This window comes from Panthera pardus, unplaced genomic scaffold, assembly GCF_024362965.1.
Source record: "Panthera pardus isolate Hobbes unplaced genomic scaffold, ASM2436296v1 HiC_scaffold_1, whole genome shotgun sequence".
Lineage (NCBI taxonomy): Eukaryota > Metazoa > Chordata > Mammalia > Carnivora > Felidae > Panthera > Panthera pardus.
In genome coordinates, this window is record NW_026526654.1 from 19,425,725 (window position 1) to 19,453,628 (window position 27,904).

General features: G+C 39.7%; 1 protein-coding gene across 7 annotated transcripts in view; it reads left to right on the top strand.

Annotated features, from left to right (window-relative positions):
* NALCN (sodium leak channel, non-selective) overlaps positions 1-27,904 on the top strand; it is a 317,181-nt gene that overhangs the window by 241,840 nt on the left and 47,437 nt on the right. For 6 of the 7 annotated variants that reach the window (XM_053890599.1, XM_053890639.1, XM_053890552.1 and 3 more), the window contains 3 exons: positions 7,370-7,443; positions 26,310-26,411; positions 26,848-26,917. In XM_053890599.1, the coding sequence (XP_053746574.1) occupies positions 7,370-7,443; positions 26,310-26,411; positions 26,848-26,917 (246 nt within the window). Of the gene's footprint in view, positions 1-7,369; positions 7,444-18,617; positions 18,705-26,309; positions 26,412-26,847; positions 26,918-27,904 lie in introns of all 7 variants that reach the window. The other variant, XM_053890708.1, reaches the window with a different exon arrangement.

Genomic DNA, 27,904 nt, shown 5'->3' on the forward strand with positions numbered 1-27,904 from the left:
AGGGTATTATGCTAAGCGAGATAAGTCAATCAGAGAAAGACAGATATCATATGACTTCGCTCATATGTGGAATTTAAGATACAGAACAGATGAACAAAAGGGAAGGGAAGAAAAAATAATATAAAAGCAGGGAGGGGGACAAAACATGAAAGACTGTTCAATACAGAGAGCTAACTTAGGGTTGTTGGAAGGGCTGTCAGGGGGATGGGCTAAATGGGTAAGGGGCATTAGGGAGGACACTTGTTGGATGAGCACTGGGCGTTATACATAGGGGATGAATCACCGGAATATACTCCTGAAATCATTATTGCACTATATGCTAACTAACTTGGGTGTAAATTATAAATAAATAAATAAATAAATAAATAAATAAATAAAATTTAAAAAGACATACAGATTACATAAGACTAGAATAGCAACAAAAGTAAGAAATTCATACATAAGGTGCTAGAATTCAGGAAAGAAGTACAGTTGACTCTTCAACAATATGAATTTGAGCTGTGCACATCCACTTACGTGCAGATTTTTTGATAAATGCAGCACAGTACTATCTGTAAATGTATTTTCCTTATGCTTTTAATAACATTTTCTTTTGTCTAGCTTGCTTTATTGTAATAATACAGTATATAATACATATGGCATACAAAATAATGTGTTAGTTGACTGTGTTATTGGTAAGGTGTCCAGTCAACAGTAGGCTGTTAGCAGTTAAGTTTGGGGGGGGGGGGGAGTCAAAGGCTATGTGTGTGTTTTCAACTGAATGGAGTGTCAGTGCCCCTAACCCCTGCATTGGTCAAGGGTCAACTATATTAGTAAAAGCAATGAAGACTAAACTAGGCAGAACATAAAGTGATTACATACATCAGATGATGCCTTTAGAAAGCTAGGAAGTAAAAAAGAGGAAATTTGAAGACATCAAAAAGAAATGAAGAAAGAAATGAAAATGATTTGAAAGAAACTGACAATCAAAGAATTTCAGTGAAGGTCCCAGATCTGTATTATAAAGATCCTGAAAGAAGAAAACAAAAGCCATAGCACAGAACAGCATTAAACTTTTCTGAAATGTAAAAAGATTTGAAGCTATATATTGGAACTGAAAACATCAATAACAAATGACCAAAAATAAGACATATAGCAGACAAATTACAGGACTTAAAAAATTATATATACATATATATTTAATATATTATTTTATTATAATTAATTATTACATTATATATTTTTATGTATTATATATTTTATATCATTATATTATAATTAGTATTATAATTATAATATAATAATATAATGTAATAACTTAAAATTATATATACATATATATGTTTAACATATGTCTTTAATGTATCACTCTTAACTGTAGAGAATTAAGGGGTACTGGAGAGGAGGTGGTTGGGGGATGGGCATTAAAGGAGGGTGTAATAAGCACTGGGTGTTATATGTAAGTGATGGATCATTAAATTCTACTTCTGAAACCAATATTCCACTACATGTTAACTAACTGGAACTTGAAAACTTAAAACCAATAATAATAATAATATAATAATAAAAGAAAACAAAAATAGGTATCAGCTCAAAATGAACAAGTGACTTATAAAGGGAAGAACATTTGATTACCATCAGACTTTTTGGCAGGAATGGTTTATGTCAGAAGAAATTAGAATCACATATATAGGATACCCAGAAAAAGAATATGTCATCCAGCTTTCTTATGTCTAGGAAAACCGCCTCTCAAGTTTAAAGGAGAAAAGAAAACAACTACTATTAAGATGTAAGAATGTAAGTAATGTTGTTCCTATGAGTTCCTATGAGTTCCTTTCCTGAGGAAATTACTAAAAAACATGCTTCAAACAACCAAAATGAATTCCAAAAATGACTCTAAGACATTAACATAAGAACAGGTGGCAAACATTCTTAAACTGTGTATGACTAACTAGGACCACATGAGGATTAAAATAAAGAGAAAAATATGCAATATCTATTTGCTCTGCTAATATGAGTATAGTACAAGTGTACAAATGAAAGGAAAATGGGAAGAATGTATGCATTTTTTAAATATCCATTAGTTGTATTGTGTTAAATAGGTATTGTAATGCTAAGACTAGTGCCTATGAAATGTGAAATAAAAATAATGAGTAATTGGCAGATAGTCTAATGTCTGTTATCTCTGTATATTTGATAATCAAGAGTTTTGATGTGGGATGGGAGGATACAGAAACAGAAGAGATACAGATGTCATATGGAAGAGATTAGGTAAAAGTGCAGAGTCCTGAATTTAAATAGAAAATATCAGAATAAAATCAGGCAAAGCCCTCGAAACAGTGACCCACTCAGTAGCGAAGAGTATCACTAAATTGTGTGCTTGAAACCCATTTCTCAATAAATAAACGAAGGCTTTTTGGAGAAAAATGGTAATTTGGAATAGGAAGCATATACAAGATGAGCTAGGGATATCTGGCCATACTAATAACAGGGAAGCTTAGACAAAGACTACTAAAGTCAGGCCAAAAGAACCCATGAGCCATTTTGAAAAATCTCCCAATGCTCTTTGACTTCACATGAGGATAATGATTGTAATGGATTGAAACCAAATATATTTAAGTCCTTAAGTCAATAATGACATTTTTATTTATTTTTTTAAAAAAATTTTTTAATGTTTATTTATTATTGAAAGTCAGAGAGAGTCAGAGCTTGAGCAGGGGAGGGGCAGAGGGAAAGGGAGACACAGAATCTGAGGCAGGCTCCAGGCTCTGAGCTGTCAGCACAGAGCCCGATGCGGGGCTCGAACTCAAAAACTGCGAGATCATGACCTGAGCCGAAGTTGGACGCTTAACCGATGGAGCCACCCAGGTGCCCCAATGATGACATTTTGAAACTACTAATTGGTCACCTTCAGAGGATGATAGAAAACCAATTAATTACATAAAAAATGAATAAGTAAAGGTAAAGAATCAACATTTACTTTGCCTTTTCCATATGAACTGTACTAATGAGTAACCAAATAGTGCATGAGAGGAAGTACTTCATTATAAAGGTGTTCCAACTAATAAATGAGAAAGAAGTGTCAATTTTAGAAACTGAATGAATCAACGATCTAAGCAATAGACATCAATACTACTAACATCACAAAAAGAGGAACAGTCATTGTGTGCCTTCTGATGAAAAGCTACACCACCACCTGTGGTCTTGCCAAAACCATCAAGTATGAGCCAGATGAGACTCTGGGTCCAACTACCAATTTGCAAGAGGTATAGAAGACAGAGGAGCATGTGAACTATGGCATGAATGTGCACTTGGGAAAATCCACACTCCTGGAAGCTCCAGGTGACATGCCCCCGGTCCTTCAACTATGGTTGGGGGAGGGGGGCGGCAGGCAGGAGGTGTACCTGTAGCTTAAAAGATGTTAAAGAAATTGCCAGAAAATCAGCGAGATCCATCCATTGCTGTGTCCTTCAGCTCCGAATTATTCAACCACAAATAACTGCAAATTTGAACCTCCTGAATTTCACGTTAAAGTGCATAGTTCTGAAAATACCTTTTAAATTAAAATTTTAAGACAAAAAAAATCTCTGTGCTGCTTGAACATTTAATTTTTGTTAAGTTTATTTATTTTGAGAGAAAGAAAGAGTGCATGCACAAGAGGGGCAGAAAAAGAGAGGGAGAGAGAGAGAATCCCAAGCAGGCTCCACACCGTCAGTGCAGTGCAGAGCCCAATGTGGGGCTCGAACTCACAAACCCTAAGACCATGACCTGAGCCAAAATCAAGAGTTGGATATTCAACTGACTGAGCCACCCAGGTGTCTCTTGTTTGAATGTTTAAATGTATTTTTGATAATTCAGTCAGAGAATGTTTGTCTTCTGGAGTTGGATGTACTAGATTTACAAACAAAAGAAAACCACCAAAAAGGGCTTTTTCAACTAATCTTTTATTTTCTTCAGTGCAGACTCCGTGTAATGTCATCCATACCCTTCCCTTTAAGTCCTACATGTCTGATGTGTTTACATCCAGAAGAAACATTTACTGGCACCTGCCTTACCTGTAATTTAAACTTCAGGTCTAAAATTACTTATCCTGAACTTGATTTCTGTATTCCTTATTTTGATCATTTCAGGTGACTGTCAGTATCTTTTGGAGCCAGAAGAGGGCACTGCAGAGCAGCATAGCTCTGAATACTTGGGACAAGCAGTGTCCTTTGCAGAAAAAAAAAAATGTGCAATGCTCTACTACAGAAATAACAAAAAGGGGAGGGGTACTAGATAATCACTATAGGCTTTCTTTATTTACTAGAAAAAAAGAACCGTTAAAATATATAACTAAATACATATCTGGGCTATCATATATGTTTAGATAGAGATAGATGACAGATAGATATAGATGCCAATGTTTCTTCTTTTAAAACATCCTGAAGCTAGAGGTAGCTGGCTGGCTGGCTGGCTGGCTCAGTGGGTGCAGCTTGGGACTCTTGATCTCGGGGTCATGAGTTTGAGCCCTATGTTGGGCATAGAGCTTACTTAAAAAATCAGCCAATCGATCAATCAGTAGATCCTGAGGCTGAATCTGAAGTTCTTCTATTAGAGTATTTATTCTTTTGCTACCTCTGCTGTTAAAGAATCAGTTCTCAGGAAGTTCCTCGTACAGATTAATAGTGTATTTTACTTTAACTAGTTCGGGTTTAGGACAAAGGAGACCCAGCAGCCCTTTAGCAATCTTAGACGGCACAGAAATAATTTTGGAATCAATATAATAAATATTATCCCCAGTTTCTGCAAAGGTTTTTTTCTAACATGAAGAACTCTGTGTTAAGTGTCAGCTGCTCAATTACAGGGCAGTAGGTAGGTGACTGAATTCAGACCATCACCTTCACTAAGGGAAAGATGACTAAGGCATGTCAGTGTCCTTCAGAGATGAAATAAGGGGAGTGGGGTCCAGACCTCTCCCCAAACCTGCAGTCTCAGGGCCTCCGTACCCCGGGCCTTTCCCATGACAGACAATGTGTGTGCTTAGGAACCAAAGGACAAAAGCACCACCATGATGAGACCCTTCTGTCTCTGCAAATGACTTTAAATAACATTCCTTGGGAGATAGACTGTCAGCTCTAGGAGGTTAAATCCATGCCCAAAGTCACCTCAAGGGGAGGGGAGGAGATTAAGAAAGTTTTAGGATCCATCATGGTAAACAGCCTTCCGTGCACTACCCTAAAAATGTAACTTCTGAAAAAAATGGCATCCACGCTTATTTCCTTGTGTGTACATTAACTTATTCTTCCATGAGTTCTGATGAGTAAAAAAACCAATTCAGTTTTTCATTATTGAAAATATATGAGTGCTCCATCTTTCTTCATATGAGGGAAATTGCCAATGTGTTCAATGATCTTTCCCTTTATTGCAGATCTGCTGTGAAATACAAAAATTATATTGCTGGATATGGTGTTATCTAGGTTGTCAGGTGTGGCTGAAAAGACCAGTTTGTGCCTGTCACTTCCTCTCCAGCTGTGGCCATATGGACATGTCGATCGACAGTATAGTATTTGTTTATAGGCTTGTTTGTTGTAGAATGGAGCTCTGTGACTTTGTACCTGAAGTCACTATGTTGTTTAAAAGAAATTAGACAGTCTGTTTTTACTGGATACAGAGTTGTTCTGTCTCCTGCTCATTTTTTTTCCTCCCTCAAATCTGTTGGAAACACAGTATGCCTTACAGTGTTTCTTCCACCAAGCTCAGCACGTAAGCATATCATCTGCGCTGGATCTCTTTGCCCCACGCATGCATTTCCAACTGCAGTCCTTTGCTCACAGCCTCCTTTGCTATGAAAATCTGAACCATCCTTCAAGGCCTAGTGCAGTGTCCACTTCTTCAGTGACATCTTTGCTATTTCAGATACAGCTATTTGTGCCCACCCGAATCGTGCAGCCTGCTCATCTTTTCTGCTGGACACAGCAGCCAGCACCTTACTGTCTACTTTTTACTGGTAACCTCATGCATAATAGCCTTGCCTTTGTAACTAGGCTTTTCGATTCAGGTAAACAATTCTGATTTGTGAGTAAGCTGTATCTCTAATAGTCACTAATATCATACTAAGTGCTTAGAAAATCTAACCTGATATACTGATCAAGATGAGTAGGTCGTGGGGCACCTGGGTGGCTCAGTCAGTTGGTTGTCCGACTTCAGCTCAGATCATGATCTCACAGTTGGTGGGTTTGAGCCCCGTGTCGGGTTCTGTGCTGACAGCTCAGAGCCTGGAGCCTGCTTCGGATTCTGTGTCTCCCTCTCTCTCTGCCCCTCCCCCACTCGCACTCTGTCTCTCTCTGTCTATTGAAAATAAATAAATGTTTAAAAAGATGAAAAAAACAAAAAAGATGAGCAGGACGTTGTCCAAGTGTTATCTCTGGTCTGACTATTGGAGTTACCCTTCCTAGTTATTTGTTATTATGAATCTGCCTAGGTTGGCATGCTTCCCTGTTCTTTCTCTGCCCTCTGATTGCCCACTTGAGTTTCCTGCGCACCTGTCACCCCTCTGACTTCTGCAACTATCAGGCAGGACAGAGCTGAGTTTGAGGAATCTTCTGGTTTATAGGCAGCCTCCAGGATTTTGTTTATCTTAGTGCTTTTCCCTGGAATAATTTCATCATTGCTAACTAGGAAGCAACCTTGAAAGCTCATCTCATTTGTCTCCATGTCAGTGGGCAAAGCAACTCCTGAACTCATCGTTCAGATTAGTACCAAGTCACAGGCTAAGACCCTGAAACAGGGGATGCCTGGGTGGCTCAGTCAGTTAACCATCTGACTTTGGTTCAGGTCCTGATCTCACAGTTCATGGGTTCGAGCCCCATGTCAGACTCTGTGCTGACAGCTTGGAGCCTGAAACCTGCTTTGGATTCTGTGTCTCCCTCTCTCTCTCTGCCCCTCCCCTGTTTACACTCTGTGCATGTGTGTGTGTGTGTGTGTGTGTGTGTGTGTCAAAAATAAATAAACATTAAAAAAATAAAAGAACCTGAAACAGGTGTAAAGTGGATTAGAGAACAGTTTGCTGGACGATAGCAAGAAGCAGTCCAATATTTGTCTCAATGCTACATTCTCTGGATACTGAAAAGCCTATTCAGATGTAAGACATTATTACTAATGAGCACAGCCAATGTATCACCACCATAGTTGTGACGTGTGGCCCCACAAGCTTGTTTGCATTTCTGCCCAAATAAAAGTAAAAATAGAAGGTAAAATTAAAGAATAGAATCACTCATATAATGATGCGTCAGTAAAAAAAAAATTATGTTTGATGTTTTAATACTGTTCTCTATATAATGTATGTAATTATTTGTCAGTATATTATCCCTTCACATTCCAAAACTAATAACCCACACTTACAATTTTTCAGCTTCGCAAGTCTGTCTTCAGCATCAGGGCAAGGAATCTTCTAGAAAAAGAGACTGCAGTCACTAAAATCTTAAGGTAACACCATTAAACACTGATACATATTTAACCCTAGTGGGATTATATCCAGCAAAAAAACTCTTTTCTCTTTAATGAACTAATTTTCTGAGTATCAATATACACTTTCTGCTAGAAAGTAGGTCTGGGTAACTATGTAGTTACAAATAATGTCAAATACATCATTTATATCTTTCCTGGAAAAATAATATTTTATTAGCTCAGTCATGCATTTTTCTTTTCATGCCCATACACATAAATCGTTAAGTATGAACATTTACAAAAAGATGACTATAACTTACTTTTATTCTTCCATGTTTTATTTCTTTTGTGATATATAAGGGACAAATCACAATCTAAGGGGGAAATGGTAAGCTTTTTAGAAGTAATTATGATTTATTAACCTATTAAGAGTAAATGTATTTAAAACCTATAAGAATCAAAAGCATATCCATTTTAAAATGCTTATGAAAATGTGTAATTTCAACAGTGGTTTCTTAAACCTGCCTTGATGAAGTACCAGAAAGGAAAATCAGGCTAGCTACTTAAGAGTATTTTGCAAGACTGTGTCATAACGTGAAAGAGCATGATCTTTATAACAATGCACGAGCATTCGGAATGCTATTTATGGCGCACATATTACACAGGCGCATGTAACAATACAACTAAATACTGGAGGCTAGAAGGAGAATGGCTGACAAGGTGAATGGATGAATTTATACTGGGAAGACCCTTCCCAACTTATGCTGAGAGGAAGGAGTTAGACTGTCTTCTAGTCTACCTTTGTTCTAGGAATGGTCATTAAAGAGTTTTTGCCAGAGTGTATATCACAACTTGGATGACTGTAATGAGGAAATAAGGCTAATATATATGGTTTGAGACACTATTTTGAGTTTATAACAGTACTTGAAATTTGTGTGCCAAAAACAATCCTAGTAACTAGTCAAGACAGTATTCTGGTATTCAGTCTTTTATCTGCTGACAGTTCGCGCAGATATGAGTATGTGCTGCAGTGCCTTTTATGAGAGGAGAACAATCATTTCTGGGCTTATTATGTATTATCACCACAAAATATGATGAGATGATCATAAAAGGTCTGGTTAAATAGAGAAAGGAAAGCTTTCTCAGCAAATCTCTAACAACCTGCATCCCAATTTCAGTTTGAGTCCACTTGGCTCAATCCTGGCATTGCCACCAGATAACGTCATGGGGGGCCGGCCTTGAATGCTGCATGGTACTCCAGTGTCTTTATCAAGCTGTAACTACTATACTAGACGAATTCCTGGCAGGATCAATCCCTAGCGTCTTGAAGATGCTCCTCTGTTCACACAAGACAGACCATGCCGTGCACTGACGGGGAAGAGAATTCAGCCTCCAATCCAAAGGACCCACGAGGGGATTGTAATACTCTGAGCCTGTATTCAGAGTCTACTTACCAAATTAGGAACCAAAATGACATTACTCACCTACCCAGAGTAACTACCTTCCTGAATGTACCCTGGGGCTCCCAGAGACTTCAGAGCACAGGCAGACAGGCATCCCTGGAAGAAGTCACTTCCAGAGCCTCACCTCTCTGTGAATTTTCTTAAATTTGGTCTTCCAGTTTTTCTTTTCCACTACCTTTTCCTTACTCACCTGCTCCCAGTTTACAAAAAAAAAAAAAAAACACCACACACACACACACACACACACACACACACAAAACACAGTGAGACTGTAATTCATGCACAAGGAAGGTGAAGCTATGGTGCGTATTGATCTGGGTTCCCAAACACAGTGACTGTTCCCACGCAAGTTTCTCCAGAAAGGGGATCCCATTGGGCAACAGCTTATTGTCTATCTAGGTGACAAGTTTTTGGAAAACCTCCTTCCAAGAATTCATCTACCTTAGGGTTAGGCCTTAGAAATAACACAGACATTATAAGAATTAAGGTCAATACGTCAAACTGGTAGTTTCTTTGGGTGCACTTACCTTTTTTCACTCATAATATAGTAGCAATGATGATAACAATAATAATAATAATAACATGTTATATGAGTTGAAAAATAAAGTCAGACTTTTTCTGACAGATTTGGCTCATCTGCTTGATTATGAAAGCTGACATCATGGTGCCCAATATCATAAAAGTGAATTTACTGGATGGATAGAACTCTCTGGTGTTTTCTCAAAGTCATATTAAAACACAGATGTAATTGTGCTAGAAATCACATCCTTTACCGCTAAATAACATTGCAGGGAGGGATTTAGCTGTTGATTTTTAAATGTGCAGAAGTGGTTTTAAAAAGAGAATATTGGTGGAGTTACCTGAGCCAAATTTTTAAGACTATTAGGGAATAGGGACGCCTTCAGTCTTGCCTAATAATTGTGTAATTTGAGGAACACCCAGACCCAGTAGCATTTTACTACAGCCCAGCATACTACAAACTGAGAGGCAACTGTAGGCTGCCAGAGCTGCTACCTGGTCAATCTCAGGAATAAGAGGCTACAATTAGAAAAAAATGAAGACTTTTTTAAGAATACAAATTTGATCTTTAGAAAAGCCATTTAGCTCTTTTTCTGTGAAAATGTTTTCCTTGTTGGTGCTACATTAGTCTCTGCAAGAATTAAGGGCAAGATGTCAAACTGACAGTTTCTTTGGGTGTATTTACCTTTTTTCATTAATTGTATAGTAGTAGTAATGATGATGACGATGATAATAATAATATATCCTATCTGCATTATAATGTAAGAAGGTCAAGAACTGATTGGGTCAATACCTATGGGTCCATGGGCATTTTTCTGTGCTATTTTTCAATGAACAACAACAACAAATGGAAAGAAAAACAAAGAAGAAGGGACAAGAGAAGTTAAAAAGAAAGAAAAGGAAAACATTTGCAGTCACTTCAGAGTAAGCAATTAAATAGGCCTACCCTATATTATGGCAGCAGATGAATGTGTTAACTAACTTTATTGGTGGCGATCACTTCACAATATATACGTACGTCAAATCATGTTGTATACCTTATATTTACACAACGTTATTTGCCAAGTATCCCTCAGTAAAGCTGGGGGGAAAAATGGCCACTCCCGTGACCCTTTGCATTTTGGAAGGAGGCTTTGAAAGAAGGAAAGGACAAGGAGGTACAGATTCTGTATCTTAATGGATGGGTCTGCCTTGATACAACAGAAAAGAAGTGCAGCAGAGACTTGTTTTAGTGCTCTGTCACTCTCGATTTTCCTAAGTCTTCTATTTTCATAGCCTTATTGTCCTTAGTTTCATCTAAGAGGTTCCTCTTCAGGGAGGTAGGCAGAAGGTTACAGGAAGACACAGAAAGAAGACCTCAGCCAAATCATTTTGGCAACAGGTGGGCATTTGTGCTGATTTGGGTGCACAGAGAGAGAAGTCACATAAACTTTAAATCCAGTGTGATTTAAGAAGATACCATGAAATATTAGTGTCTTAGAAATAACTTTTAAAAATAACAAATATTTGGGGAAAATAATACAGAACAAATCCCTGATCTAAGGTATCTCAAGACCAGGCTGTGTAAACAGGTTAATTATTTAAATCCCTGATTTTCCAGGAATTTAAAGATTGCAGGAGGTGATCCTCAGGGTCCAACTAATTCTAACGTAAGCTACTAGACTTGGTGTCACAAGGCCTGGACCAGCATCTGGCTCTGCTCCTCCATAACCTTAAGCCACTCACTTACCTGCTGCCTTTGCAGCATAGACTGCCCCAAATGGTCACCTGAATAATCTGTTGGTCAATCAGAGCAAAATTTAATACTCATCACAATGAGGCAGACTCCCACTGCAACACTCTTAATAATACCTCACAAAAGATAGGTCAGGAGTGGATATTTGTAGGGTTTGGGGTTTGGGTTTAAGTGTAGTTAGTGATTGATACTGGGCAGAATTCTTGATGTAAGAGTTTAGACAGTTTCACAATATATACAAAACATCGAATCATTATTTTGTAATGCTGTAATGTGTGCTATAAGCTAATACAACATTATATGTCAATTATACCTCGTTTATTTTTATTTTTTTTTATTTTAGAGAAAGAATGCAAGTGGAAGAGAGGGGCAGAGGGAGAGAGAGAGAATCTTTTTTCTCTTTTTTAAAGTTTATTTTTTGAGAGAGAGCGAGCAGGGGAGGGGCAGAGAGAGAGGGAGAGAGAGAATCCCAAGCAGACTCTGCACTGTCAGTGCGTAGCCCTATGTGGGGCTCGAACTCATGAACCGTAAGATCATGACCTGAGCTGAAGTTGGATGCTTAACCGACTGAGCTACCCAGGCGCCCTGAGAAAGGATCTTAAGCAGGCTGTGTGCTCAGCGTGGAGCCTGACACGGGGTTCAATCCCACAACCCTGGGATCATGACCTGAGCAGAAATCAAGAGTGAGTCACTTAACTGACTGAACCACCCAGGTGCCCTGATATACCTCAATTAAAAAAAAAAAAAAAAAAAAAAAAGAGTGTAGGACTCTCCCGGATACACAAGTAACAAGTACGTGTTATGGACAGGAACCATTACTTTTCTGGGGAGGGCGGCACTGGGAGTGGGGCACTTTAGAGAGGACATCCCTTTGCCACTCTGTGCCCCAGTGTTCTTTCCACCCCCTCTGGCTCCACCTTTCATTTGTCAGTTGTTCAGTGGAGTTTGCATGTCTGTTTTTCACTTTCCTTCCTGATGTGGGGTGATTTCTGAAAAGAAAGAAATCAGTGGTGAGTTTCTGCTGTCCTCTTCACTCCAGAAATCAATTCTATTCTGCCCTTGGATTTTTAGCCATATACATGTATTACCTTTAAAAATAAATACAACTAATTTTTATTTATTTTATTTTTTATTTTTTAATGTTTTTATTTATTTTTGAGACAGAGACAGAGCATGAGCAGGGGAGGGGCAGAGAGAGAGGGAGACACAGAATCTGAAGCAGGCTCCAGGCTCTGAGCTGTCAGCACAGAGCCCAACGTGGGGCCTGAACTCAGAGACTGGAAGATCTTGACCTGAGCCGAATTCGGACGCCCAACCAACTGAGCTACCCAGGCACCCCAATACAACTAATTTTTAGAAACAGTATTTAAAAAAACAATGTTTAGGGTTGATGGACCCCGCTGGGCAGGGTCTTGGCCTGAGTGTTGATGAGTACCTATTATTTTTAGGTGATTGGTTTGACCAGTTGAGTGACATATTATGTAGAGACAGGGGCTGGTCCATTAGCCCATAACTCAGACGAATGGATTTTCAGAAAGTTCCTGAAGCTAACAATGAAATTACTTATTGGTTAACGGCCTTACAGTCTGAGACAGGAAATTCCTGGAGTGAATAGTAAAGTCATATTGATGGAGAGGCCTGAGTTCTTAGTACTGATAATTAAGCTGCGGGGCTGCCCGGGTCTCAGTTCTCAGGGGATCCATGTTTCCGTTTGAAACAGGATCCACGTTATTCCAGAAAAAAAGTATGCTCTACACCTTTACTATGAACAGGAAATTCAAGCTGACAAAGGGAAAAGTCAGAGAGAAAGGGGCCCAGAGTCTGAGGTATTTGAATCATTGGAGTCACCAGTGCCGTCTCCGCATAGTCATCTCTAATTTTTTCATTTGTGTTCTCCTAGGTAGTATTTTTGAAAATTAATCTATGTTGTAAGAAATAGAAAGGAACTTCTCCATATTTGTGGGAACTCTGTGAAAGAGACAGAAGTGGGGCATTTTTACAGAACTTGAGAATACGGTCCCTTGCTTGCCTGCAGGAGATTCACTGGGCACAAATGGGCATCTGTATTCTCTCTCTCTCTCTCTCTCTCTCTCTCTCTCTCTCTTTATTTTCAAGACTTATCTGGAGAGGATTGCAAGAAAGAGGATGTTCCACCACCTAAACTGTAAAATCCAGGGTTGCTGTTAAATTCACTCTGTTTTGACTTCGTCTGTACTGTTCAGCTCCACTAAAGAAAGCTTCCTTCAAAAAGCAGTGACCTTTTCACTACATCAGAAGATATCAAAACAAATAGCAGTGTGCTTTCAAAAGCGTCGCTGCCTCTACTGAGATTTCTCTAATTCAGAGCCCTGAAATTGAGCAAAAATGCATTATCATTCCTGCTAGGCTGAATGCATAGAGAAATGTCAGAAAAAAATAATTAAACATTTTATATTACTTTAGAATATTCCATCCCTTTGTGGTTTTCCATCAGTAATTCACTAGTTAGGAAGTGTCTTTATAACCTTTTTTGAAATATCAGTCTAGCATAGTATTTGAATTCTGATGTTTGGATCTACAACCAAATCTTCCTTGCCGTGCACTCATATTAATAATTCTTTAAAGTCTAAGGAATAGCCTTTAGTTGAATGCTACTTACTCCAAAAAAATTTTAAGTCTATTTAATGACATATGTGGGGTTATTTTTTCTCTAAGAGAATCATTTTTATTGACTACAAATACAATTGCTATACTACTTAAATATAAATAAAATCAGAACACATTTGTTAGGAAATAGTTTTTCAAATGACATTAGCTGGATTTTCTTCTGGAAGGAAAGGACTTGCTCATTCAAGAAATACTTCTGCTGCATCTTCTATGCGCCAGGCATTTTCCGAGATACTGGACACATAGATTATTCCCTCAAAGAGTTCATATTTGCCCTGAGCACATGATTATGACACTAGTCAGATGGAAGAGTCTTCAGTAATATCTCTAGTTCTGTGAACACAACTGTGACGAGAAAATTCATACAGAGCATAGTGATGGTTCCCTTACTGAGTGACTTTAATAATTGAAATCATTTATCTAAAATGTCTCATAAAATAAAGTGTTTTGTCCCCTAAACTATGTTTACATTATGCCATGAAAATGCCTTCCCAACATAAAGATAGAGGAGTAGGAAAAGGGAAATGGGAAAAGAATGAATAGTGAATATTTTTTAAGACCCACATATGATGCTAAGATCTTACACATATTATCTCAGTCAATCTGTACAATACACCTATTTAGGAAAAATACTATCATTACCCCTATGTTATGCGTGACAAAACTGAGTCTTAGACTGGGTAAGTACTTTCTCCCAAGATCACATACCATAGAAATGGTCTTGGGTATCACATCGATACCAACTACAATCTGATTTCCCAATTAGGCAGCCATATTTATGTGTCCTCAACAACTTATGAAACTAATCTCTCCCGTTTACTGGAAGATGACTGTGTGCTAAACACTACTATTTTACAACCTCTGTCTCACTAGGTCCTCATAGCAAACCCTGAAAGACAAGGACTATTAGCTCTGTTTTAGAGATGAAAAATTAAGTCTCAGGAAGCTTAGCTAACCTGCCTAAATCACCTTGTCTAATGAATCAGGGAGCCAGAGAACCAGGAATCAAACCTTGGTCGGTGTAACTCCAAAATCCATGTATTAACTATGACTCTGTGCTTTTAAATTATAGAGGATCCTTTGTTTTCATCCACTCTATGGACAACCACTAAGGCCTTTGTTTTTCCCATACTCATGAATGCTTCTCAGGGTGTACAAACATGTTATGCATCATACAGAGTTGTCAGGTCAAGGGGAAATTAGAAGCTGAAATCTAGCCCCCACTGTACCTGCTAAGGCACACCATCCTTGCCAGGCAGTGCCCCTGGCATAGGACTACATCCCTCCAGAGGAACAGGCCTCTTTTCCCAATTTATGCAAAGGTACTTTGTGGTCTACAGGCATCCTTGCTGTCTGGGGCAGCTTAAGTAGGACCATAACCCTCTCCAATCTCATTCCTCTCCCTCCATATTCTCCATAAAACTTCCTGTGGTAGACAGTAACCAGCTTTAGCCATCTGGGGCTAATAGAGGTGTCTTCATGGAAGATCTTTTGCTGGATATCTGTTGCAACTCAAACCTCAGGCCCTGATGGATAAGTCAGCTCAGAAAAGCTCATATCTGGACTGAAATTGTGTGGCCTTCTTGACTCTGACCTACAAAGGTCACCTCATTCTTGTTCAAATCCAAATAGTCACATAGAGTATGCTGTGGCAGTATAGTAGAAGTGGAAAGAGGACAGGCTTTGCAGTTAGCCATGCTTGGCTTTGAATCCTCTGAGTCATGGTTAAGTCCTTGGAAAGTCTCAATTTCTTATGCCTTTCAAGTGGAGGTATAAGCAACCTCATAGGAGTAAATGAGCAGTGTCTATCACTTACTCAGTGGCTCAGTAGCCAGTCTGGGTTGGCATTCTGGCTCCACCCTTGTGCTGGTCTTGCTAACATTAAAAGCATCATCAGCTCATTTGTTCACATCATTTGGTAGATACACTCCCAAACTAATAACATAGACTCATCAACCAGAGTTGGCATCACCTGTAACTGACTGAAAGTCTTGGGAATGGAGACCCACGGTCTTTGAAATGTCTCAAGTGCAACTATGACATTCTCTGCTCTGCTTGGATGGGCCAGGAAAAAAATGGTCTTATCTCAGAATTGGGAGACCTAGCCAAACAGGTAGAGACAATCATGTTGCAAAGAAAAGGGAGAGGGGGAAGTTGAGGGCATGGTCACAGGTGTTGGTAAAGGTGAGCCTGATTGACTTGGCAGGTGGAAGAGTGAGAGTAGGATTTAAATCAAGATCTCTGCAGGATAAGAGAGGCTGGTGATCCAGGCATGAGGAATGGCTGGAAGAGAACATAGACCTGCCCTCAGAGGCACCATTAGCAGAAGAACAATACTGCCATGGTGGAGATAAGCGTGACATTGTCTTCTGCATGGGTTGTAAGTGCCTACCTGGAACTTAGGTGTGTGCATCACTTTGGAGCCCCGCAACTTCTAGGTGGTGAGGACTTAGCTAGGGCTCCTCTTTCATAGGCTGTAGGCTAAATGAGAGTGTTTTTGTCCTCTGGCCTTTTGGGTCCTGTTCTCCCACGGCTGCCTCTCCGGGGCTCAGGACAGATGAACTGACACCTGAGCTCTCCTCTAGAACAGAAGCATCTAGGTCACATTCCTCTGGAAGACAGATGAGCCTGATATTACAGAGACTGAGGAGATGGTGGAGTTTTCTAGAGGAAGGAGTTCAAATTAAACCCCTGTGAAGCCCTCCAAGGGGCCACCTGTTCCTGTGCACATCATTAGCTATATGACAAGGGAAATTTGAGGAAAGGACAAACGGCCCTCTTCATTCTTATTCTGTCCTCCCCTGTCTAGACCCAGAGCTCCCAGCTCTCTGAAGCTGGCCCAATTAAATGGAAATCTAAGCGAGCTTAATAATGCAAAGCATTAGCATCTTACCCCGCGAGTGCTCCTTCCCATCTGACAAGCTCTCCTTTTCAAATTCTTGTTTCATCATTCAGCCTAGCAATTCAGCAGCTTTGGATGAGGTCATGTTAGTTTCCTGCAGCCCCACATTCTGGGCCCGACTAGCACCGCTTGGAGGGGCTGAGTGCTTTGTAGCCTCTCACAGATCTTCCCGTTAGACTTGCCAACCGCTCGGTGGAATGCGCTCCAGCACAGGAGGGGAGGATGCTAGAAGGACCCTCCAGGTGAGAAGAAGCCCAGGTATCCATGAAGCTGAGTTTTTGTCAGCCTCCTGACAGAGCAACAACTTTTTATGGCAAACATTTGGCAAGAATCACCCAAAGTTTTCGGGAAACAGAGTATCGGGTATTAATATACTCAATATTAATAAAATATTAATTATTAACATCTAATTTATTAAAGATTCTGTTAACATATGTAATGTATTTGTAGATATTAACGTATTGAATATTAATTATTAATATTGAATATATTACCGTCAAAACATTGAATATTAATCAAATATGTAATTAAATATTAGATATTTTCATAACTATTTATCTGTGATTCTATTAAGGCTGCTTCATTGTTGGTTTTTCATATTCATGAGATTTTAAAACTCTTGTAGGCTAGTTGAAAGACCATTTGGAGATACAGAAACTAAGTAAGTATATGGAACTTAAGTGTATTCAGAGAGCAATGAGAAGATAAGATCTGTGGGTATATGCATTTGTATAAAACATAAAGAGGCAAAGAGGCCAAATAGAACTTCATTTAAGCAAAATAATATATATATTTTTGCTTTTTTAAAATCAAACTTTCCGGAGTGCCTGGGTGGCTCGGTTGGTTGAGCATCTGACTTTGGCTCGGGTCATGATCTCACGGTTTGTGGGTTCAAGCCCGCCCCCCCCCCCCACTCCCCCGCCGCGTTGGGCTCTGTGCTGACTGACAGCTCAGAGCCTGGAGCCTGCTTCGGATTCTGTGTCTCCCTCTCTCTCTGCCTTTCCCCTGCTCATGCTCTGGCTCTCTCTTTCTCTCAAAAATAAATAAACATTAAAAAATTTTTTTTTTAATTAAATCAAACTTTCCTTGAACTTTTCTTAGTTTCATTGAGATATAATTGACATATAACATTGTATTAATTTCAGGGGTACAACATAATAATTCGAGGAGATTTGTATGTATTATGAAATGATTATCACGAGAAGTCTAGTTAACATCCATTATCATGCACAGTAAAGTAATATATTTCAAAGACGTTTTCCTAGTTGTTTCCTGATTTGTGGTAATCAAAATATGTTATATTTCGTTGAGATTGTACATGATTTGTACATTATTACAAAGTGATTATAATTGTGCTATGGATCAGGAGAGCTACTATTAAATTTTACCCAACAGATGCAGCAAACTATTTTAACAGGGTTTCTCTTTTACTCTTTTATCATTGGAGCATAAAGCAATAAGTAGTATAAGAAAATTCATCTCAGTAGAAAAATTGGTTCATATGGTTTCTGCGACATTTGCAAAATTTCATTTTTGTTATAATAAAAAGTTCAATCTTTACATTGTAGTTTACGTTTTTCTGAGACAGATGGAGCATTACCAAATTTAAACCCTAGTGTGGTGTGGGGTTTCAGACATTCTATTTGCTGAATTTTAATAGATGCACTAAAGGCAGGGATTGCCCACGAGCTGATTGTCTTTTTTATGTATCATACCTGCATATGATAAGACACTAAGGCTTCTCTTATGTTTCAGTCTACAACAAGGTTCTGGTTGCCCACATGTTTACGTGTGTACTAATGACAACATTGTTATGAATAGCACAAGACTGGAAAGAACAAATCCGCTGTTGCTATTAAAGAGCCATATCCATTTACTTGGGACTGGGCCCATTCACAAAGGAGTGGGGTAGTCACTCCATAAAAATGCAGCTTTTTCCTCACCTCAGCAAGAGGCCATTACAGAGGAGCTCACCTGTTAATGTCTGCTGTTGTCTTCACTTTGGAGGATCTCATTGTCACTCTCCTGGAGGCAGGTGAGAGCCCTTTCCAGGAAATACTCATCCCCCATTCTCTTACACCATTCTACAGCCACGGTTTCCCGTAATTACCACAGAAGGACTGTTTTCCTGTTTTCTGTCGATGTGATTACATTATATTAACCTACATCTGATAATACTTTGCAGTGTGTTAACTTGTGGAGCCCAAGGTTGGAGTAAAATCCCTCCAACGTAATGCTCTGCAGATTTACACTGCAGTTCCTTTAAATGGTAATTACGCTTAATACCAGATGGTTTCATGCAATCTAACTTTTCTATAATGAATGAAAATAATTCGAAGACTCATAGGCCTCTCTCTTTCATTACAGAATGTACAGGCTTTTCCCACACCCTTGTTCTGGAACATTAAGAAAGAAGATATGGAGAGAGAGAAGAAAGAAACCGAGGACCCCCTGCTACTATTTCTATAAACAACTAGTGGTGTTTAAAGGCTAATAAAGCTCCAAAGATCTCTCTTATAACCATAATCTTTGGGCCAATTTAAAAATATTTGTGATGGAGAAATGTCAAGAAAAATAGAGACAATTTCTTAAGACATGATTCTCTTCCCTCCACCTCCATAAAAGACTATATATATATATATATATATATATATATATATAGCTGTCATATAAGAGGCAATTGAAATTCCACAGCACAAAGGCAATGCAGAGAGAGGAAGAAAAAAAGAATCAATCTTTCATATGTTTTTTTCAAAGGCTTGGCAAGAAACCAGGGGTAATATTTTTGCAACTGGGAATGTGTGTTTGCTGAAGAATATTCCCACATTTGAATCATCGTCAGGGGTCCTAGTCTTGTTTTACTTTCAAAGGTAGAGAGGGCATAACATTAACCCCAACTGGGAAAAGGAAAATGCCTCACTGTAATTCTCCTCCAGGGAGCAGGAATAAAGGGATTACACATGCCTGCATAATGGAGAATTTCCTCACTCAGACAAGACAAAAGACTTCATTATTTTTCACCAGACACTTGAAGCCTTGTGCCTCCCAGTTCCAGAAGACAAGCAGGCAGACCAATTTTTTTTGTATCAGACCACTAGATGGAGTTTCTAAGAAACTGGCTTGCTAGTTCTTGCCATCATGAAGAGATATGGGGAAGATGATGAGATCCTAATACCACAACTCTGTGGTCTTTCCCCTAAGGAAAGCTAGACTGTCCCTCAAGTTCGTGGTGTGTATTTTCAATACTATTAGCTTTGCTTTTTCTCTAGGCAACAAATAAGTGAATGTTTTCATCCTGAAAATGTATTTCTTTTATCTTCAGGGGAGACCAAAAGGCATCTAAATTCTAATGAAAAATTTAAAGTGGCAAAATATAACTTAATTGAATATTCAAATACTTTTCCTTCTGACTAGGTCTGTTACTGAGGAATTTTAATGATGTGTGCATTCTTATTGGTAAAGTTGTAAAAGTCTCAAAATCCTTACTTATTTACTATTTCAGCTCGGTAGTAGATTCATATAAGACACCGTGTGTGGGGACCATGTTCCCAGGGACAGATCAGATCTCCCATTTAGGAAATTGAAATGAGTTCAGCTCTGCCTCATGTAGGCTTGAAGGTCTCCCTTCACAGTCACAGAGACTATAGATAAAGATTTATAAATTTTCTACCTGCAAGAAGCAATGTCTGATTTTTTTTTTTTATTACTATCTCAGGGCCTCATCTGTTATAGGTGTGCAGCCCATTTCTTGAGTAGCACAGTATTCTAACTGGAGATAAAATCACCTTCCCCTTTGAAAAGCATATTTCAAACACATGCGGTGTGTGCTATTTGTGATTATTTCCGTGCCTCATAAGCGTGAAGTGATCCAAAAAGAAATTAAAATGTTTGATCTTCACAATATTTCAAGATTCACTCATTTCACAAATATTTATTAAGCACCTACTGTGTACAGGTGAAGTAACAAGTGAGCAGTAACTAAGTCAACCTCTGCTCTCTTAGAGCTTTTTGGAATGAGGCACACACAAAGAACTGAAAGACCAAAGAGGTTGACTGGCCGGAGCGGGGCGGGGGGGGGGGGGGGGTCCCTGATGGTTAAAAGATGAGGCAGGTCCTATGGGACTTTGAAGTCATGCTGAGCTTCTTGTCTTAGTCTTACTCTGAAGAGCAATAGGGTTGTTGAAGACTTTAAGACAACGATGACAACTGTCTTAGTTGCCAATTGCTGTGTAACAAGTGACTCCAAAGGTTGGTGATTGAAATAACACAGATTAATCTCACAGCCTCAGTCAGGAACCTGGGTGTGGCTTAGCTGGGTCTCTCATAAGGCTGCAGGCCTTTTGACTTGCCTGGGAGGAATCCCCTAACTAGCTCACTGTCACCATTCTTTTTTTTTTTTTTTTTAAGTTTATTTATTTATTTTGAGAGAGACAGAGAGGGCGTGAGTTGAGGAGGGGCAGATCGAGGAGTTGAGGAGGGCAACTGCCCTGAGGAGGGCAGTTGAGGAGTTGAGGGCAGTTGAGGAGAGAGATTGGGAGACAGAATCCCAAGCAGGCTCCACACTGTTCAGCACGGAGCCTGATGTGGGGCTCGAACCCATGAAACCATGAGGTCATGACCTGAGCTGAAACCAAGAGTCTGACGCTCAACTGACTGAGCCACCCCGGCACCCCTCTCATGGTTCTTAATAAGATTTAGTGCCTCACTAGCAGTTAAATAAATGCTTTGGTTCCTCATGCTCTGTTAATGGAAGACCACCCTCATTCCGTAAGAAGGGAATCTCTCCACAGAACATCTCACCACATGGCAGCCTGCTTGGGCAGGTCTTTTGTGACCTATCCCATCCCATTTGCCTTACATCGGCGAGGAGCAAGTTGCCCACACTTCTGGGTTGCACAAGGGCATGAAAACCAGGGAGGATGTATCACTAAGGGCCATCTGAGAAACACCTACACAGTAACATTGCAGGTGTTCGTTTCGGAGGTCACGTTGCTGGGGATAATAATACAACATGTTTATTGAGCGTGGATGCGTAGAGACAGGTTAAGAGGCTGCAGCTCTAGTCCGGAACATATATCGCCATTGAGCAGAGTCAGAACAGAGGAGACTTACCCCCCAGTGTGACTCTCTGTCACATTTGCTTTTCTGTCCTCCACCTTCTGTCGAATGTTTTAATATCAACCATGGCATGGGGCGAGTCAGAAAAGTAAATAATAGCAACTAAAATGTAAACAGAGTGTCAGTGTTTCCAAAGACTGGCACATTCATAATCATAGTTGGTCCTCCCAACTCACTCCCTATGAAGTTGCTGGGAGAGGTGTTCTTGTTCCTCATTTTACATATAGGACGCGGAGGCTCAGAGAATGCCCATCACCTGCCAGAGGTCCCACAGCCAGCAAAGGCCGAGGTCGGAACTGCGCAGTCCTAAACCTTGTGTGTTCTCAAATCGACTCCTCCATTAGTCTTTAGTCCAAGGCAAAACTTTCTGTTCAAGCCCTGATGCTGGGTAGGAAAGTACTAACCTGATGTGCTAATTGAACCTTGAGACTAGCAAGTTCGAGAACCAGTCCCACACCTCCCTCAGCGTCCTGTGCTCTCCTTATACCTTCACCTCCCTGCCTTGCACTTACCCATTCTGTCCCCTGGCTCTGCTCATGGGTGTGCCAGCAACCGCATTTCCTAGAACACGAGGACAAGGGATCAAACGGCCCCCTAAAGAACTCACTGCCTAATAACGGAGGTGACCAATGATGACCAAATGCCATAAGCGTTGAACAAGTGTGGTTAATAACATGCTACAGAAACATGGAACATAAAACATTTCTCTTGTGGGTGAATATTCATTTCTCACTTTATGTTACTTATCAGGACTCATTTATGTCTGAGTTTGTGACTGTATTACACATGTCAGAAATACTTTTTGATAGTTCGTAGTTTGGATTACAATATATGCTTGTGTATAATAAAATTGTATTTCCTTTTGAAAATAATAAAACAAACTCCTACCATACTTCCGTGTGAACCTTGGCACATTGTATTAGAGAATGTGTAACATCTTCATGGAATTCGATTGTGTCAGATTGAAGTGACTAATTTTCTACCAAGGCTGTTATTTTCCAAAATAACAAAATATTGTACATTATTAAAGAAGGTGATGATGGCTTATGTATCAGGCTGTTTTCTTTATGCAGAAACATCATAATATGACCTTCTTTCTCTACCTGCTTCAATGTCCAGATGTCCTCAAGGCAGAGCTATTATGCAACTTCTTTCCTTGCTCCCTATATCTCCTCTCCCATCCCAGATTTATGTCTTTCCATATGAGTTCCTCCTTTCATCCATAGGAAACCCATTTTGGGCAGCTAGCTTTTTTGTATAATGTAATTAGATTTTTCCCTTGTTTTCTTTTAGACAGATTTATGTATCTGTAGAAAAGTTGTTTCTTCTATACTGTTACCTGTTGTTTTTATGGGAAAATTATCATAGACAAATAGCTAGTTATTAACTATAATGGATACAGTGTGAACAAGAGGATTTTGAGTTTTAATGTAACATCCACCACCATCCTTAGAAGAGGAATAAAAGCCTTCAAGAGCCTCCAGATGAACTGCCTTTCACGTGCCCAACCTCAATCCCTGCAAATTGCCTTAACCTAAGCATTTATATAGCAATTTGCTAGATGAATGTGGCCCCTAGTTTTCAGCTAAGAAACTCTAGCATTTACCTATAGTTTCCTACTTCAAAAACCACTGGATATGCAAAAGCAAGAGTGAGATATCAGAGCATTTGGTCTGAGAAGAGACTCAACAAGAGGGCTGCTAAAAGAAGATGGAGATGGTTGTTGACCTTTATTTTGGACCAGACATGGCAGCGGTACTGGGGTGCATGGCTGGCATAGGGGTCAGAGACAGTCACACTAAGCCTGAGACACCAAAGGCGACCTCTTCACACCATGGAAAGATCGGTGCATCTGCCTGATTTCACTTTGCTCAGGTCACGAGGGTACCTTTGGAGTTCCAGGAAAAGAGGCAGTGGGTAAGAATTCCTCTGTTCACAGAACACAAGGCTCTGGCAGGGTCCCCTGAGTGAGGAAATGAAAACCACCAAGGTGTAGCCTTGGCTCGAGCAGAACTCTGAAGTCACTCGTTACACGATTTTACTGGCTCAGAGTTGCTGAGCCCAGTGTTCTTTTTCTCATCACTATCTGGTTTGAAATTGTACTAACAAACACTGTTATATACACAGAAGAAAGTGATAGGAAGAGGAAATGGAAGCCAATGCTTTTATATATTTTATGCATAGAAGTGGCTATCTTAGTCTGATGAAGCACATGTTTTCTGGTTGCAGAGTCGAGCTAAAAACCAGTCCCCCTCACCCTGAGCTCAATGAGTGGCTCATACAGAGAACAAAGATTCACATGTCACATGTATGGTTAAAATTCCAGCCCATTTTACTGTTAGGTTCTCAATTCTCTAGATAGACCCCAGTGGGAAAGAAAGGACTGATCTTAAGCCAGAAAGGAAAGGGGGGTTGCCTTCTCACCACACTTCAGCCATGCTGTTGGTGGAGGGGATGGAAGAGACGCCATGGGATTCGGAGTCTTTCCAATGGTGAGTGCACCTCCACCCTCCGTTGGGACCTTCCTGTCTTGTTCAGTCAGAAGAGGGAGTCTCAGTAGGATCCACAGAGCCACCCCAGTGGGCGTGGGTGTATTAAGATGACTTGGGTGCTGGGACATCCATGAGGTTCTGGAGTCAGTAGATGCATTCCCAACTCTTTCCCAGCAAGAATGCCTGGGCCTGCTCACACTGGGCTGTGGGGCAGACACCAGCAGTCCCTTATCACAGGCAGCTCAAGGCCAGAGATGTTCTTCCACTTCAGACGTAGCACGGACGACGGCCAGCTCAAACTTGTATACTGTAATCAAGTTGTATGTGTTTTGTATTTAAGGCCTAAGGGCTCAACTGCTTTAGTGGGGAGTCTTGTGACAAAAAATAAAGGTTACTAAGAGAGTGGCTATAGGTTAAGCCTTGACATTTACACAAATAGGAGGGATCTGTAGATCTATGCCAGGATAACACTCTTCTCCAAATGGATGTGCTCAGGATGCTTCATGATTTGCAATCCTTAGTCTGAAAAACAAATCTTAGTATACATAATATGAGATCGTGCTAAACCTTTGTGAATTCAGCCTAACTTATAAATGCACCTTCCTGTGCGACACCATTCTAGTCATGGAACTAAGCACGGTCTGTCTATCACTGCCATAAATCCTTGGTTTTTTATAAGATTTGACTCTGGATTTTATCTCAAAATGGTCCATGTGCTTATTGAACTAAGAAGAGTGATTTGGGGTGGGGGAGGGGGTAGGAGTTGCTTCCTGTAACTCCTTTCCATTCATCGGATTTGCATGATTTTCATGGGTATTTACCATAATTACCTTCATTGGCATCAAAAGCATTTTTAGCTACTTGAATATACACATGATATCATAAGAGCTGCTTAAAAGTATGCTAAACAGAAATGGATCTTTTTCTTGAAGATCTTAACTCCAAGACAGTGATGATATAATTCAAAGTCAATCTAGATACACATTTTAGGAAACGTAAATATGAAAGTTTTATGTAAAGCAATGACAGAAGTTATGTGTTCAAGTGTTGAATAAATACAGCATCATAAGATTTGCATATCATAAAATCATTGCATTGGAGGTCTGTGAGTTTTCTTTGAGATCAAGGTCATGTCCTCACTTTACCAATAAGAAAACTAAGCCCAAAGGTCACTCAACTAGTCCGTGACAGTGTCGCCTGTGGAACACAGGCCTCCGAGTCCCCTGTATTATTTTCTTTCCACTTGACTGCTACATCAAGGGAATCGTTGTAATTTCCAGTTGGAGAGAACTTTCTGGAAAAGGAATTTTGTTTTCTCTTCAAATCATTCACACCCCAAGTGTCGAGTCACCCAATTGTCTTCCCTCATTAGCAAATCTGAAACTATACCAGCCTAGGTATGGTTTAAAGAGGGAATGCCTTAAAAAAAACATCAGATTTTCATGATTCCAGAGAAAGTAGTAACTGGTTACCTATAAGCCATAGACTTTAGACTGAGGTTTCTTTAGGTATTAATCACAGCTGTAATTACTTCTCTTTACCACTAACTTTTGCCTCTAACTTTATGCTTTCCTATTGTCCTGGAGTTCTGCAAAATCTCCTTGGAACATATATTCTATCATCCCAGAGGCCTGGGTGGACAAACCCTTCCCCAGAGGGCTGTTATTAGAAACCTCCTTGTCTAAATGCAAAACCAACATCATGCCTACCTATGGTTAGGCTGGCCCTACAGCTAGCAGAATCCTGATGGCAGCTCTCTCCTTGGTTAGGGGGAGGCAGGTCGTGGTGGGCAGGAGATTTCTGTTTATTTTCTAGCACCACCGCGAAACTCTGACAGTTCTGCTTTGTAAGTGTTCTTGACACAGAGCCTCAAGCCCATTTTCCTTTACGGTTATGGGTCATTTGCTGTGTTTTGCCTTATCATTGGTGTTTCCTTAAAAATAATAAGAATAATGAGCAGTTATGTATTATTCATCCCAAGTGTACAGATCATGCATTTATCTCGGGCTCCTTTTTTTTTTTTTTCCTAGAGCTTGCACTCGACAGCGCATGCTGAGCGGATCATTTGAGGGGCAGCCAGCAAAGGAAAGGTCAATTCTCAGTGTGCAGCATCATATCCGCCAAGAGCGCAGGTAAATATAGTGGGAGACAAGGCTGCAGAGAAACTAAGGAAAGGAGTTTTACAGGAAATGCTCTCTGTGCGCAGCCCTGGTTAGCAGACAGGCGTGGGTGAGGAACTTTGTTCTGTTTGCTAATGGCAACCATGATGAAACTCACAATCAGTTTCAAAGATTCAAAAAAATCTCGCAAAAACCTTTCCCTTGGTGATGGCCAAATTCTTGCTTTTAAGATCAGAAGGAAAAATTCTGAAATTTTCTAGATGGGATCAGAAACATTTGAATAAACTAAAGCTTCTGCTGAAAAAAGATAATAAGTATTTGTGATGTGTGTTATTGTGATGTGTGTTATTAACAGAAAAGTTGATTTATTTTGTTCTCATAATGGTCATTGCTTGAAAGTCAAAATTTGGTCTTAGATGTATCGATCTGTTGGTTGTGGTTGTTTTAGATCACTAAGACATGGATCCAACAGCCAGAGGATCAGCAGGGGGAAATCTCTTGAAACCCTGACTCAAGATGTAAGTTCTAAGCAATGCTTTGGATTTGGGAACCAGGATTATGAAAATTCATTTCGATGACTGTTTAGACAATTCCAGCACCTGTGTCCTTCTGTCACATTGTCCTGTCTCCATAAGACTTTATGCCAGAGGGAATCAGGAAACTCAGGAAGCAAATTCAATGGACAGTACAGAAGAGTGACCGTTAACTGTACAAAAATCCAGACATCCCACAAAACACATGTCTTCATTAAGATAGGCTGGGTGGCTCAGTCGGTTGAGTGACTCTCAATTTCAGTTTAGGTCATGATCCCAGGATCATGGGATCAAGCCCCCTATCAGGCTCCATGCTGAGTGTGGAGCCTGCTTGAGATTCTCTCTCTCTCTCTCTCTCTCTCTCTCTCTCTCTCACTCGCTCTCCCTCTGCCCCTCCCCCACTCATGCTCTCCCTCTCTCTCTCTCTCCCCCCCAAAATAAATTATAAAAAATTTTTAAAATTCAAAAATATAAATAATAAAGATGACAATACAAAAGTGATGTGTCAGTTGCATTTAACAGACATTAAAAACACTTAAAGCATTTTATAGAATTGATTTGCATCATAAACTTTAAACATTTACTGATTTCCAAATATTCCAGAATCTAGAGCCAGTGTGTAATTTCAGGGCTTTACATACTAAGAAATAAAATGTGATTTCTAGAAGAATTTTTCTGTCAAAGACTGCATAATATTTCCCAAGAATTTCTTTGTTCTTCGACACTATGACACTCATTTATTTATTAATGGACTCAAAAAATATTTACCAAGTGCTTATCACGTGCCAGGCCCTGTTCTAAGCGATGAGGAGTAGTGGGGAAAGAGACAAAACTTCTGCCTTCCCGAAGCTTACATTCCAGGAAAAGAGACAAAAACTAAACAAGGAAACAAATATATAATCATTTCTGGGGGTGTTTTTAACTTATTGCCCATTATGTCTTCATTGCTGTGACAGTTTTGCTCTGTAGTAT